The sequence below is a fragment of the Daktulosphaira vitifoliae genome, unplaced genomic scaffold (genome assembly GCF_025091365.1).
Source record: "Daktulosphaira vitifoliae isolate Bord-2020 unplaced genomic scaffold, ASM2509136v1 Scaffold_4, whole genome shotgun sequence".
Lineage (NCBI taxonomy): Eukaryota > Metazoa > Arthropoda > Insecta > Hemiptera > Phylloxeridae > Daktulosphaira > Daktulosphaira vitifoliae.
In genome coordinates this window covers 21725893-21742505 of record NW_026099575.1, presented here as the reverse complement: position 1 = coordinate 21742505, position 16613 = coordinate 21725893, and the positions used below count along the sequence as shown (strand labels likewise).

The window sequence follows — 16613 nt, the reverse complement described above, 5'->3', positions numbered from 1 at the left end:
CATTAACAAGTCTATCATTTATGTTAAATGAAATAAGTTACATCAGAAAGAAAAAAAGCATTCAAATATATAAACATAAACATATTTATATTAATTTGTAATTTTTAAATGTACTACACCATTTTAAATTTATAAAAAGCAGTGCATTATAATAGATTAGACTATTTATAAAATATTCTTTCACTTTAGATGATAAATAAATAGAATTTCTATACCTCATGAATCACATTGCATAACTAATTAAAAGAAATGCTATGATCTCTAAATAGAGAAAAAACAAACGAGAGTGATAGAAGAAAGCGAAATCTTCAATAGAAACGAAACAACCGTGTGTATAACCCATCGGTTTGTTTCAGCATTCACTAACACTATACTAGATAGATACCTATATACAGCAAACATCTGTGTAATTTTTTTTGCAAATTAAATGTTCTAGCTTAAGAAGTCAAACAAAAGAAAAAACCGAGGCTAATATGATTTGATACACTTTTTATACTAATCAGTTCATCATACACATTAACTGGGCCAATTTAATAATTTTTTTAATTGATTGAACTTTACCATAAGAAAAATCTTTTTTTTTTTAATTATTAAGTATAAAAACTTATAATTTTTTCAGTTTATTATAATAAAACGATTGTTTCAATGTACTAATTTAAGTACACATATTGGCAACAGATCTAAATTAATAACAATATCAGATAAACTATTAATTTTATACATTACAATAAATTACTTACATAAATATTGTTCTATAAATTATTAAAACACTTTTTCTTTAGAAAACTCCTGAATTTTTATCAAGTAAGTCAACCATTTGACTGAATGAACTTACACTATCTTGATAAGGGCATCTTATTTACAGAAAATATTAAAATGAATACTTTATAAAAAAAATTTGAATATCTGAGGTGCTTAAGATTTAAAAGATTATGCGACTATTATTCTCTTCATCAATTTTGATGATGTCTTTTCGCCAAAATCTAGTGCTACTTCTTGTGGTTCTACTTTTATTTCCAACGATTTTTTACCTTCTTCGCCAACCTCCACTGATGAACTCTCATTAGAAATACCTGTATGTGCACCAACTTTGTCTTCGAACAGATGCTGAGGCGAAATTCCATCATGAATTACTGTGTTCGGATACACCTCATTATTTTGGTGTTGTTGTTCTTGATATAATTGTTCTTTTTCATGCAATTGAACATTTTTATTTCTTTGTTGTAGATGATACAACTGTTGTTGATGATGATGTGAATCCTGTTGTTGTGGCGGTTCGTGTGATCTATGGAATAACTGTGCATTGGAATACTTGGACGGAGGTAACGATTGAAAACCTGAGTAGCTAGTTACCATAAGTGGTATTCCTCGAGAATTTGGAACAAATCCTCCGGTAAGTTGAGGTGGCAACTGTGACTGAGTATGGAATGTGGATTGTTGAAATTGAGGGTAGCTAGGAAAGGCTGTTGGAAGTGGAGGTACAGGCCCTGGTGTCGGTACCAGCAGTAATGATTGATAAGGGATATCTGGATGTCCAGACGAAAGTAATAACATTATTGGTTGGTTTAAAGAAGAAGTCGGTGAGTCTACATGTTGGTATCCATTTGGAACAAAAGGATACGATTGATGAGCAGCAATAATAGAAGAACCAATGTTTGGGAGTTTATTTTGCTTGATCAATCTTATCGAATGTGGTTGCTGTTGCTGATGAGTGACATGTTTAGTAAACCCTTCGTTCAACTGTTGTGGTTTAGCACTGACTAATTCAAAATCGGGCAAAATTTGCTTATTTTTATTATTTTCTGACTGGTGATGAGCAAAAATTTCTCCAGAGTATCCAAGTTCAGAATGGATGTTAAAGGATGAATGAGGAGTATTAACATACTGTGAAAAAGTTGGCACGGAAAATGTAGGATGATTATTTGGTTGATTGACAGCATGATTAGCAGGATGGTTGGCAGGAAATACAAATCTGTAAGGGAAGCTAGGTTGTTGATTATGTGATGCAAACAAAGAAGTCGTACGAGTTTCCAATCGTTGAGGTGAATATGAGTCTCGTCTATTTTCAACGGGCCTATATTCTACAGTAGATTGAACATCACACGTAGCAAATGCGGCAGAAGCCCATATAAATACCTAAATAATAATAATACAATGATAATAAGTTAAGTACATAATATGTACTTTAAAAATAAATTATCTTTACTTAATATTATTAAGTAAAGATAATTTATTTTTTATAGTTTTAGCATAGTATACAACTAGAGACTTGTAAATATGGGTAGCTCAAATACAGTCAATAATAATAAATAAGACATTAATTAATTTAAGTCTGTTTAAAAGAGTATTTAGAGTACATTATAATTTATGACTTTATAACTAATTTCTCTAGTTTTATAAATCTATAGCTAAATTTTACATATCAACTCAAGTTTTGAAAGTAATTTACTTAATTTAATTTTAATGAATATTTGTATTAATTATTTCACACCTTATAATGTACCAAGTATTTTTTTTAAGTGTATATGTGTTTGTGTGATAAACAATAAATTAAGTTGAACATTTATTTTTGCGTTAATCAGAAAATATATATTATCAAAAATTATTTTGATATGTAGAAAGAACGTCAATCAAATTTTATTTTTTATTAAAAGTTAACTGCTCGATGTGTGAGTTTCCGTATCACAAAGCATACAAATCAATATAATAAATCATATGGCAATTTTAAATTTATTGTGTAATATTTGTTTCAAAATTCACCAATAATTAATTTTAAAATTAAAACCTATCTGTATATAGTACATTACAATAAAAAACAAATATTAATCTGAATTTCAGTGAAATCTATAATTTTATAATTAAAGTTTTATGACGCCACACGAATTATACATCGATAAAATATTATATTAATAAATAATTCAATTTTTATATGATTTTCAAATGTCAACTAAAAAATTGTTGTAATAGTAATAGGCGTATTCTAGAGCTAAAATATTTAAATTAAAGCTCTAATTAAAATCATTAAACAATTTGTTTTGTATCTAACAAAGTCGTTTGAGAGACTTCTTCTTTTTCCTCGCCTTAATCTCAACTACTTGGGGTTGGTCTAATACAATGTCGTTCGAGAGTTTAAATATCAAAATATTTGTTTTTAAAACTTGAAGCGATAACCAAAAATATTAGTTATAACCGATTAATGTTCAATAAGTCTATCAGTGTAATAAAGTTGAAAATGAAAAAGTAAGTAAGGTCGAACACATTAATTTGATCTGTAATATTTATATAACAGGTAATATTATTAACATATAAGTTAAATGATATTATATTACATATAACTATTTTAAGTTTTACTTACTGAAAATGAAGATAACATATCGTCGCTTAGAGTTTTCCACGAATACTCAATGCGTGCTGAGCAGGAAATGTGATAAAATGACTACAGGTGTCAATGAATAGATAATTTTTATTATGAGTCCCATTAAAAATAAATAGTGGGAGGATTGTACGTCTAATTTTACAAGTCTTCGGTGATTTAAATCGCTTTCATTGAAGTATAGGAAAATACATATTCCCCACTGCAGTAGTTTTTTTTGTAAAATGAAAACACATGCCTCTAAGTACATTAGTAAGAAAAATTTACGGATCGCTGAGTCATGATTAATGTCATCGCCATTTCTTTACTGAACCGACAAAATCCACCATTTAAGACCAAGTACTACATAAATCACTATGTAATTTGATTTTTATAATTTTATAATATTGACAAAAAAGAAAAGGCTATCATAAAATTAAAAATCAGTATCTAGCATTGACCATAATGCCAAAATACCTTAATCTGGTCGCGTAGTAAGTCCATTATTTTAAGATTTAAAGCTAAAAGAAAAGCTTTGCCATTTAATTATTAATTTAAAAAATAAAAATACTTTTAAACTAAAAGAAACTGCATTTCAATTTTAATAAAATATCTTTCAGGAAATATTCTTCCCTTGAAAATGTGTAAAAGTGAACTTGCCTGTTTGTTGCACATTAATTTTAATACTTCGTAGTATTTAAATTAGCGTCAAAATAAAAATTCATTTCTGAGGATTTCTTTGCAGAAAAAATTTTAGGCCGTACTTAAATAATAAATTTAGCCAAAAGTTGATTAATATATACAATTATAATATTAAAAAAAAATTGTAGTACAGTAGAGACTTGGCATAGTTGGGACAATTAAAGATGATATCTGACAGTGATTCAAATCTTTACCATAACAAAAAAACTTCGATATAAATCTGTAGATAAATTTAAGAAATTGGCGGATTATTCGAAAAGCAAAATGAACTTATGTTTTCTTATTTATATTCCTATTCCAAGTTTAATAATTTAGTAGCATAATAAATAAATAAATACTCATTAATTTACAGATTTAATTATAACAATTAATCCTAGTACGAAATTGATATTCAATAATTTATTATTGTAAATATAACAGAGAAATTATAAAAAATTATATAGCAGTTGCATTTTTCGTTTTGGTATAATTTGGTTTAAACGGATCTACTAGAAATTTGCATCCGTAACAAATATACTTTTTATAAACTTAACATTTTTGCGCCGATTTCAAATCCTCAACTAGATTTGTTCTATTGTCTCTAATTTTTGAGATTATTACTAATTAGGAAAAAATGAATATTTACATATAAAAAATGATCAAAAAAAATCTAGTCTAAAATGAAATTCAACAACACATCAGCAGACAAAATCATAGGGAAAATAAGCCCGGCATATTTCTGAATATTAGTTTATTATAGAAATTAATTATAGGATAAAACTATACAGAATATAGTTTTGAATATTTCAATTGTAGCATTCATTAAACTCCAAGAGTTATGTAAAATTGATTACTATGACTTTTAATAAAATTATTTATTTCAAATTGATAAAAAAAAGTTATGACAAACTTAAGTAAAAGTAGTAACTTAAAACACGGTGATTTTTATACAAAAACAATATTTTATGTCTAAATACGAGGACTATTTTCTACAAGAGAAAAAATATGGGGAAAATTTTTATTTTTGTCACTTATAGTATGTAACATAATATTCAATTTAATATATGTTTAAAGCTAGGAGAATTTCCGGAACATTTTCAAAAGTTAAGTTAAAAAAGTTTGTATGTTTCAAATTTTGAACCTTCTTTGTAGAAATGGGGAAATCGTAGAAAAGGGAAATGGTCCNTGTCACTTATAGTATGTAACATAATATTCAATTTAATATATGTTTAAAGCTAGGAGAATTTCCGGAACATTTTCAAAAGTTAAATTAAAAAAGTTTGTATGTTTCAAATTTTGAACCTTCTTTATAGAAATGGGGAAATCGTAGAAAAGGGAAATGGATTTAAAAAAAAATTATGTCGGATAAAAGGGATTTATTTAATATATCCACAAAAAATACATATTGAGCCATACATTTTTCAAAAAGTTACAGATATTTGAAGTTGTAAAAATAAAATATGACATCAAAAATTTTAACACAAAAATAACATGTTTTTTAACTACTGCAGCTATAGGAGATAAGTCGTCATGACGATTTTTTTTCTCAACTTATAGTGAGTATCATAAAGTTTAATTTAACATATGTTTAGAGAACGACGTATTTCTGAAACATTTTCAAAAATTAAGTTGAAAATGATAAATTTTTGAACAAAACTTGCTATTTGAATCCTCCGTGTGAGCAGGTAAAAGGTCAGATTCTTAAAAAAAATTATAATTAAAAGGAAATTCCTAAAATATTTATACTAAAAAAAATTGTTTTGATTTGTTCATTTTTCGAAAAGTTATGACAGTTTTAAGAAAAAAAGTTTAAAAAATATCAAAATTTATCGATTTTAAAAACCGTAATTTTTTTGGGCATTTTCACTATTTACGGGTAACAATGGACAATTTTTAATTTTTGTGGGTGATGTCCTTAAATAGATAGGATTTGTGGTATATTGATGTATCTTTGAGAAAAATCGATCCAGTGAGCCCAAGTTTAATTCAAATAAATAAGATGACTTATGTTCATTTCTAATTGATTAAATTAATAAGATTTAAAATTAATCATTTCTTTTGAGTATATAGTTGAAGTAGGGACAATGAATGATTAAGTAATTACTAAAAAAAATAAATAAATTTTACTATGTTTTACTAATACTTATATTATTCTCATATAACTTCGTATTTATATCCTGAGATATTATTAAAAAAACAGATAGTAACTCTCTCCCCCCTACATGCCATATTTTTTCTTTTTCTTGAGTAACTACAATAACCTTTTCTCTAAAATTAAAAATACTTTTAATAGATCTTAAATTTTTAATTAAAAACTTATTAGACTCAATATTATACACACAAGGTTCAGCCATGTATTCCTTATAGTAAAAGAGTATTCTCCCATCTGTACCACATACATAGTACGAATAACAGTAGATCATATTACAAAAGGTTGTAACAATATCTAGAAGATCGTTTAAAAAATAATATCCCAACACTTACTGCAGAATTACTCGACCCAAAACTCCAATCAATAGTGATGCTTTTCAACTTTATAATATTTATTCATTTAATTAATAAAATATAATTGTATTTTAATTGAGATTGTATAATGTAATACTTTTGTATTTGTAAATTTATTACTTTAAAATATTCGTCCGTCATTGGATTTTGTTGTTGAGGCCTTATTACTAATAAAAGTTATTACATAAAACTGTCATTTCTAATATGTCTATTAAGTTTTTGCATTCTATAATACTAAATTTCTTTTTTCAATTATCGATATCGTAATATTCTACTTGATATAATTTGATTTACACAGACATAATACACCTTTATTGTATGTCAGCCCAGTAAAATAGAGATTTTGACAAAAGATACATACAAATTATCTGTGTAAGCAATGGCGATAGCTCAAAAATACATATGAAGGGGCTCTAAAAAATTGTTTGTATTTGAAATACATAAAATTTATATTGACGGACTGATTTCAGTTTCTCTTATAAATCCGACAACTTATGTTTTTTATACTACTAAATAGTAAAAATTATACTTCCTTAGCTTCGTACTATAATCAAAAAAAAAAACACAAGTTTGTTAATATTGAAAAAATAATTTTAACATTAAATTATTCAAAATTTAAGTAAAGGAGAAAGGGCGTGGAGTTTGTTAAAGATATATATTGTAATACTGTTGTAAATATGGAGAAAAAAAATTTAATTATATTAATTTATTTTTTTATGATATAATACTAATTTTTCATGTCGCGAACAATAAACATAGATACGCGTCTAGGCGATCATCGTATTAACCTATTGTTATTCTATTAGTGCTTGCCGATGACGGTAACATTACACAAATAAATTATAATTTATGTTCTAACACTCTTACTTATAGATAGCGTAATTTTTACTTCATTTATATAATTTTGACACATTTTATAATTTATTGTTTCGAAACAAGAAGTGTTTAAAAATGTGTTTTTAAAGACCGGAACAAATATAAAAAGAAAAAATACTGACCAGGCAAATTAGTATCGAATGATCTTTTTGTGCAAGAAACTACCTATGTCAATAACCAAAATTAGTTTAAGTAAAAGGAGATAAACTGGTTTTGGCATTATTTGTAGGCGGCTACTTTCTACTTGCAAGGTCACAGATGTTAGCCGAATACAAAATATTGTTTTTTTTTGAAAACGTCTCACATTTAATTTATGTCTATTGTTGTATCTTACAACATTTACCGGTAATATTAATTAAAAATATATAGTATATATTTATAATATGTGGACCATATTTTCGAAACTCAATTATTAGTTGCAGTAAGTTCTAGATTTGTTCAGTCATATTAAAGAGGAGAGTAAATCGGGATAAGATGACGAATTTAGTATTTCTCAAAATCAATCACATATGGCAGCATATCCTATCTGACATAAAAGGCTCTTACGATGCACTTTATTATTCACTAGTACTTACATATGTGCGCGGACATTAATTTTAGTTGTGGTTAGAATTCATAATAAGCATGTTTCGATGTTATTATTGAACATCAAAACTTTAGATATTAATATGCTAATGAAAAATGTTAAAATTTTTTTTTTTAATATTACCTAATACCTATTAACTCGAAAGCTATAGCATTTAACATAGAACTTGAATTATAAATTTTTGTACTTTGTTAAAATTTAATTTTGAATTAGTTATTTTGTATTTAAATATCCGTTAATTAAATCATACTGATACGACGCTATTTGGGTATAAGCTCCAGATGCCCCCATCAACAGGAACCCAAGAGACCCAAGACAGGATAGCTGGCTATTATTGTCCACAAAATAAGGTAAATACAAAATTTTTCATAAACGAATTATACATTTTATTATGTATTTTAAGAAAAATACTGAAACATACTATATTTCCAAAATTTAATGTAAATGGTTTTTTTACAGTTCTCTTGATATATTTACTTAGTGGTTAAAATTTCTTTATAAAATTGTTTGAATAATATTAAGCCTTTAAAAAAAAATTTAAAAAGTTGATACTCATTTGAATTATAAGGGATATTTCTAAAAAGTAATTATTAGCTAATATATCAAGAAATATATGTAGCTAAGACAAAGTACATTTTTTCTCAATATTAAATTTATTTTGATAGTAATCAATAGGTTTATGATAAACTAATGACTTAAATAACGACCATTCTAATATNTGTCTATAACACTTGTATTTTTAAAGATATTACGTGAGAAATAGTTAGCCGATCACTTTGAATATATACAGAGTGATTTTTTTATCATAACCCACTCAATTACTTACAGAATAAATATAATTTAAACATTTTTTTTTTTTTTTGGTTATCTTTAGTTACACATTATTCTTAAATTATTAACTATGTAATACTTTTTAAGTTCATCCCTTATGCCTTGTAAGGGTGTTAACTTTGTTTTTTTAAACGGGAACACATATTTTTAATTTAATATAATGTTTGAGTTTTTAATTTAATAGTAAATGGCATTTGAAATTTAATATAACTTAATTCGTTTATTTTTATTTATTTTTTATTCGTTTTTTGGTTTTTTATGACATAAATATTCGCAGGTATACAACATTGTTATTATCAATGGTAGTAAGGCACATTATTGTGAGTTTATAAATACACTAACTGATAATATAAAAAGTTTATCTATTAATAGTCATAATTGATAATAAACAATCCGTGACTGTGACAGCAATGTCATAAAAAACCAATTAGCTACCTGTATTTGTAATCCCTTGTGTATTATCCTTGTATACTAACTCAAAAATTTGAAACTTTAAATGTTATCTAATAAACAAATTAAGTTGTATTAAAAATTCAAATGCCATTTACTATTAAATTAAAAACTCAAACATTATATTAAATTCAAAATATGTGTTCCCGTTTAAAAAAACAAAGTTAACACCCTTACAAAGCATAAGGGATGAACTTAAAAAGTATTACATAGTTAATAATTCAAGAATAATGTGTAACTAAAGATAACAAAAAAAAAAAATGTTTAAATTATATTTATTCTGTAAGTAATTGAGTGGGTTATGATAAAAAAATCACTCTGTATATATTCAAAGTGATCGGCTAACTATTTCTCACGTAATATCTTTAAAAATACAAGTGTTATAGACAATTTTTTTTTTATCATTATGGATCTTCGATGAAGTGTTTCATAAGAAAATTTAAATTTCTACCACCATATTTCATGCTTAATACTCGTATTAATTTCATATTTTCAAATGGGAACCCTATTATTTTTACACCATTAGATTTAGTTTAATAATAAAAAAAATATTTTATTTTATTTAATATTAAGTGCTCCACGGCTCTTTAAAGTTTAGGGTTTATTAAGAAAAAATTATAACAGACTCGAACGTTATAGGCCGTAAATTGATAAGCGCTAACAGTTTTTAAATTAACATACCAAAATTACCTTAGTTATTCTGAATACGTGCGTTGATACAGTAAACCAGTAGCTCTTATCGCTACATAAAATAATAATGTGACAGTGTTGGAAAAACTACTGAATTTTTCCATCAAATTTCGTAAATTTTAAAGTAGCGTATATTTTTTAAAATTCACATTTTTTATTTTTATTACAAACAAAAATATATACAAAAATATGGAGTTGCCATTTGAAAATCTGAAGTCGATACAAGTTCTAAGAATAAGGAATGATGATAGAAATTGAATTTTTATAGTGAAACAGCTTATCAAAGATCCATAATGATTTTAAAAAAAATTGTTTATAACACTTGTATTTTTAAAGGTATTACGTGAGACATAGTTAGCCGATCACTCTATATATATATACTAAGTGTCCCACCCGTTATTTACTAATATGACTATATAAACTAATGTTAAAATTAGTAAAACACGGTCGCACACCCAATATTATATATAAATATATTATTTTTGTTTTAAGTATTAATATTTGTGTTATGCATAAATATATTACAAATTTATAAAGGTTGCCAACTTGCCCCGATTCTTTATATTATTTATTTATCTATTCAAAATTGTATTAAACGAGGAAAAATTTTCCTTAAAATTTATATAATACTTTATTTGTTTATTCAATTGTATAATTTATTTTCGGAGCTATGCAATCGTTGATATCTAAACTCGAGTACGTAACTTAAGTTTAAGTTTCTTTACACTTATTAAGCTTAAATTGTTACACATATGCTAAAGCTTAAAGTATTTTTTGAAGTATGTGATTTATATTTATATTTTTATAATTATGCAAAATTAATTAGTTTTCTCACTAATTAATTATATATTACATTTTTTTTGTTGTAATTCAAAATTATTTAATTAATTATTATTGTAGCTCTTTTAATGAACTAACACACCAGTACAATTGATTACCCGTCAGAACTTTATACTCAGTTCATTATTAAACCAGATAATGAGAGTTAAAATCATATAACCCAATATGAGTTGTTTTCACTAACGAAATGCTCGCCCACAAACGTGAGAAGGTTTTTGTTATTCACTAAATATAAATATAAAGGTCACCTAAAGATAGACCAATAATATTAGGTCACATCTTCTATTAAATAGCTCTGTCACGTTAATGTAATTAATAATATTACAAAACCCTATCATAATAAACGTTTTTAAACATATGAAATGTTCCATATAACGACTATATTATTCTATTTTTATGGTAACTATTTAGCCAACACACCAATAAGGTACATGCAGAATAGATTAAATTTCTTTTTTTTTGCCATAGTTTAAGTTACAGTTTTACTCAACTTGACTGTCATTTGACTACAATAAAAGTATGACGAGATATTTACAGTTAGTATTTAGAAAGTTACATATTTTTCTTATACTTTTTCATAAGAAAATAATATACAAACAAATATACTAATATAATTTATAATTCTAGTATATATAATTATCATAATTTAGAATAACTTATATTGTAATAATGTTAAAAATGAATAATAATTATAACAATATATGATTACAATTATGATTCGAGCTTTAAAATATCATGATAATAATTTAATAAACGCTCGAAGAAATATAAATATACAATTTTTTATATATACAAACATTATTTTAGTATAACAACACAATATAATGGATTAAATATGAGGGTTAACTTTACTAATCAATTTCAGATGAAGTACCAGAGCTTTTTCAAAGAAAAACAACTATACGACAGTGTTATTTGATCTGAAATATTGGTATTAAAATTGAAATAATTTCTCTAATACTGCGTTTATAGTTCACAAAGCCTTAAACGCTGATTAGGTAATGAGTTTATAAAGGAAGGAACATAGTTGTAAAATATAGGTTTGGTATGAATATTTTGAATTAATAAGAGCCACTATAAGGTGAAGAGCCACTATAAGGTGAAGAGCTACTGTATGGTGATGAACTTAAGTATGAGGGGTACGATGAAGATGGCTTAAAGGAGTCGGATGGATATGAATTGCTATATGAGGATTTGTATGGATAAGAGGGCTTATATGAAGAAGAAGATTCATAAGGACTGGAACTACTGTATGGTGAAGAGCTTGGGCTATTATAAGATGAATATCCTGAGCTGCTATAAGGCGAAGATCCAGAAATTTTGTAAGGTGAAGATGAATGACTGCTGTATGAAGATTTATATGGAGAAGAACTATAAGGTGATGAGCTGCTATATGGTGTAGAATCATATGGTGAGGTACTATATAGTGAAGACGATGGACTACTGTATGGTGATGAGTTACTATATAGCGAAGATGATGGGTTGCTGTATATCGGTTTATATGGAGAAGAGCTATAAGGTGATGAACTACTGTATGGAGATTTATATGGAGTAGAGTCGTATGGTGATGAACTGCTATATGGTGAAGATGAGCTACTGTATGGAGGTTTATATGACGAAGAAGACGCACTCTGATAAGGTAACTTATAAGGGTATGGTGATGGTGTAATGTATGCTGATGATGGTAAAGGTTTAAATGGTGGCGTTTCGTAGGAAGTAGAGCTGGAAGAATCGTACGCTGGTTTGTAGTAACTGTTAAGGTGCTTATTCGAATATTTATTTGCTGAAAGGTCTCCTCCAGCTAAGTATGCAGAATTACTGGGTGACGAAGAGAGTTGAGATGAGTAGTAGTTACTAGATGTAGATGGGTATTCGGATGTATCCTTAGATGGATACCTACTGGAACCTTTGTAACTGCTTGCAACATAACTGCTGAGTCCGGGAGATGAAGGATATGATGGTCTAGTATAAGATTGAGAAGAAATTCCACCGTAAGTTGGTTTATCGTATGCTGAATCTTCAGTATTTGATGAAGTTTGCTGACTGAAAGTTACTGGACCCGCTTTGTAAGGAGATGGTGTTGCTACTTCAATGTTTGATGATACTGGTTGTGCTGGATATGCACCATAACTGAACGCAGCCGATGGGTATGAAGAGTATCCTGCTGATGGGTAGCTTCCGTACGACTTGTATCCTTGTTGATAACCAGATGCAGCTGCTCCTTGATAAAATAGTTGATTAATTCCAGTCGTGGGTAATACTAAAGCTCCAACCGGAGTAACAGCTGGGACGGCAGTGTATTGTGCAGCAGCAACGGGTGAATAATGATATGCGGCACCCTGTGCAGCATAATTAGCCGCATTATATCCTGAAACACCTTGTGTATATGCAGCATCAGCTTGAGTGTATCCAGAATCGCCCTGTGCGTAAACGTCACCATACCCAGATGCATCACGTTTTTCTATAGGTTTTTTTGGTATATTTGACGACCCATTAACTGATACTGTTACACAAAAAAACAATACGGCCGCAAAAAGCTATAATAAAAAAAAAAAGAAAAAATTATAAGAAATAATGAAAAAATATATTCTTCAATTAAACTTAAACTCTATTTCAAATACCTTGAATTTTTTTACGAAAATTTTAGATATCAAGTTACAAAAGAATTTTGTATGAACATTTAGAAATGAGTTTTTCAAACTTATTTTATCAAACAAGAATTTTTGGCAACATTATAGTTGTGTACATTTATGATCTGAAATAATTTTACTAGAACATTCATATTATTTATTTATACTTTGTAATAAACAATAGAAAACTTTTTTATGTAATACTGTAAATTAATATTAATGTATTATATTTTTATTGGTAAGATTCTACGTATAAACTATGACTCATTTAACTATTCATAATATTGTGGAAACAATCATCTTCTTACCAATATTTAACCAACTAAAATCCTGCAACACTTTCTATTGACTTTTAACGTTATTATAAATACTGATTACGTTATTATTATTAAGTTATGAATATAATTACTAAATACTTAAATGAAAAAATAGAAACTAACCAAAATATTACTTATTATAAACTAAGAGTTATATCCGAAGTTGTGTTTTAACAAATACATGAATATTGTCAATCCGGTTTATTGAGCGAAATGCAAAATTTTACTTTAATGTTACACCAGTCACGTGCATATGTGTTTAGACCCCGGACCTTTCACTAACTCTGGTATTGGAGTTAATCAGTTAAAGTGTTTCAAAAATATAGCTTTGACAAGATAGAAAGTTGTATTGCTTTTATTTTTGTCGTTTTAGTAACAACTCTGTTTGAGTGATATAATTGTAATTATACGCTTACATTTGCTTTAAATAATAATTAACAAATAATTAAATTCAGTTATTATATAATCACATGCGGATAAAGCTTTCATTTTTGTATGAATGTACTTGACAAACAGACGATTCGCATCACTAGTGTAGCGTTTATTTTAAAATGGTAAATACACGTGTTATGTGATGGTCAGTCTTGAATTCAAATCAATAATTACTCTGAATTAATTATTTAAACTGAATAATTTTATATACATTATATAGATATAATGCGAACTTATCAGTGAATGTAAAATCGGGTTTTTTCATAAGATCTACTATTTTAATAATGATTTCTTTTTAAACTTTCTTCTTAAAACTAACGTTAAGACACATAAATATACCAATTCTATCCAGATTTCTATGCATAAAATCGCAATAAACCGATTAATTAAATTTGAACATAAAAACATTATTACAAATGAAAATCGCATGTACAATGAATATGTAAATTTGTAACGATTTTAAAAACAATATCATAGAGAGTCGTTAATTTTTTTTAGTTTCTACAAGTTTGATATTTTATTATCATGTTATATATGTACTTCTACAAAATAGTTAATACTATCATAGCTTATTAACATAAAATATAAAATATAAAAATTAATAAATTAATTAAAATTCTAGTTACTATTTAAATGTTATTACACACTATGGTGTAGTATTAAGTTTAAATTAAAGAAATTTTAAGTTTTTTAGTTGTAAAACTTCAATTTTATAAAAATATTCAACATTTTCAAATAAATAGCATTAATAAATATGTTTGTTAACTAGAAATTATTAATTTATCAATTTTTTTTTTTTTTTTTATTGATGACTCTTGAAACTCTTTTGTAATATAACTTTTCAATTTACTCTTAAATATTTGATTGTTAAGACTAAATTCAATTTTTTTTTAAATACATGAAAAATAACTCTTAGATTTAAATCAACATATTTGTATGATACAAGTATGCTTATATTTTTTCAATTAAAATAAATTATATTGTACTAATTATATATAATAAAATAAAATAATTCATTCAAATAAATTAATAATAATAGGAAAGATATTATGCAATATTTTAAATAACTCAGTGTCAATACATTATACTCTTTGTATAATTTTGAAATGTAACTTTTTAAATAATATTTTTATTATGAACTTAGATCTAATAGAATATCTATACTTTAATTAAATGCTTGATAAAATTAGTTATTAAATAGTTTAATTTGAATGATTCATCTTATAACTATATAACATGTACCTTCTTAGTTAATTATTATTATTATACGTCCGAAAAAATAGCATTAATATAATGGGTTTACGTTAACTTTTTAAATGAATATAAATTTAAATTGTATTTTTTAAATTTTATATTGATCGACATTTTTTTATTTAATTATATAGTCTTACCGGCTTTGTTTTCAACGTCATATTTTAAATAGTTGGAAAAAAGTAATCCAATATTTTTGCTTTGGGTAACAGTAAAGCAAATTAAAAAGAAAATACTAAAATACTAAAAATCACGTTTCGTCTGCGATGATCCTTCGCGGTCGGCATTATGAGAAACTCATCGTAATGTCTTGGTGAATATATAGTTGGCAAAAACAACCGATGAATTCTCCCACTTGTTTTGCTGAAGATTCCAAGACACTTTTACTTTCAGACCGTTGCAGTCGTTACGATTGTTACCCTTGGCATTAGGCACACTACCTGTCGATGAACTTGTCCTCCAGCAGGCAATCTAAAGACGTTATGTGAGGCCTACAGACAAACGATTACGTTCGCGTGGATACTCTGTGTCCGTTACCGCCTACAACCGTTCCGGTTCGGCTGCCCGTGCGCATTATTCCTTTTCTTTTTCTGTTTTGGCTGTCAAATGTGTACTTGCTACTGAAGAAGTTCTCTGACAAGTTACTGCTAGTATTGTAATGGAGATGTTTTTCTAATGTTTTTGTCATTCAAGTGGTTTATTAAAGTTATGCATACAATATCCATTGAGAGACCTTTAGTAGATTCGAAAACAGAAAAAATATTTTAAACNAATGTTGAAAATTAAAAAAAAATATTTTAAATAACTAAACATTTTCTTCAAAAACAATTTTTTCAATTTGTTTTTAGTTTATTATATTTAACCATGTTAACTTGAAACTATAAAGTATAACTAATAGGGTGGCTCAAAAAAAATCGATCTTCGTAATGTTTATGAGATACCTCATAAATGTATTATATACATTAAAATAAACATTTTATGAAAATTTGAGATTAAAAAAAAAATTTTTACAGGTCGCTCAACGCGTTTTAAGAAAATTGACCAAAAATACTCAAAAAAACATAAAATGTCATTATTTATTCAATTTTTGTTCAAATTTCTTACTTAGTACATCTAAATTGTTCGTTTTTTAATGCCGAATAATAATAATTAGAAAAAAAAATTGTAAGTCC

The 16613-nt window shown here is 26.4% G+C and overlaps 2 protein-coding genes across 3 annotated transcripts in view; both read right to left on the bottom strand.

Annotated features, from left to right (window-relative positions):
• Positions 1-626: 626 nt before the first annotated feature.
• On the bottom strand, positions 627-3589 carry LOC126904703 (centrosome-associated protein ALMS1-like). The gene is made up of 2 exons (XM_050683927.1): positions 3356-3589; positions 627-2136 (listed from the first exon to the last, which is right to left on the bottom strand). The coding sequence occupies exons 1-2, from the start codon at positions 3371-3373 to the stop codon at positions 931-933; spliced, it is 1224 nt and encodes a 407-aa protein (XP_050539884.1). The 5' UTR covers positions 3374-3589; the 3' UTR covers positions 627-930.
• A 7585-nt stretch (positions 3590-11174) lies between these two features.
• LOC126904701 (uncharacterized) overlaps positions 11175-16613 on the bottom strand; it is an 8711-nt gene continuing 3272 nt past the window's right edge. Inside the window, exons 1-2 of one of the 2 annotated variants that reach the window (XM_050683924.1) lie at positions 15582-15749; positions 11175-13348 (exon numbers count right to left, since the gene is read on the bottom strand). In XM_050683924.1, the coding sequence (XP_050539881.1) occupies positions 11873-13348; positions 15582-15602 (1497 nt within the window). In that variant the 5' untranslated portion in view covers positions 15603-15749 and the 3' untranslated portion in view covers positions 11175-11872. Of the gene's footprint in view, positions 13349-15581; positions 15750-16613 lie in introns of those variants that run through there. The other variant, XM_050683925.1, reaches the window with a different exon arrangement.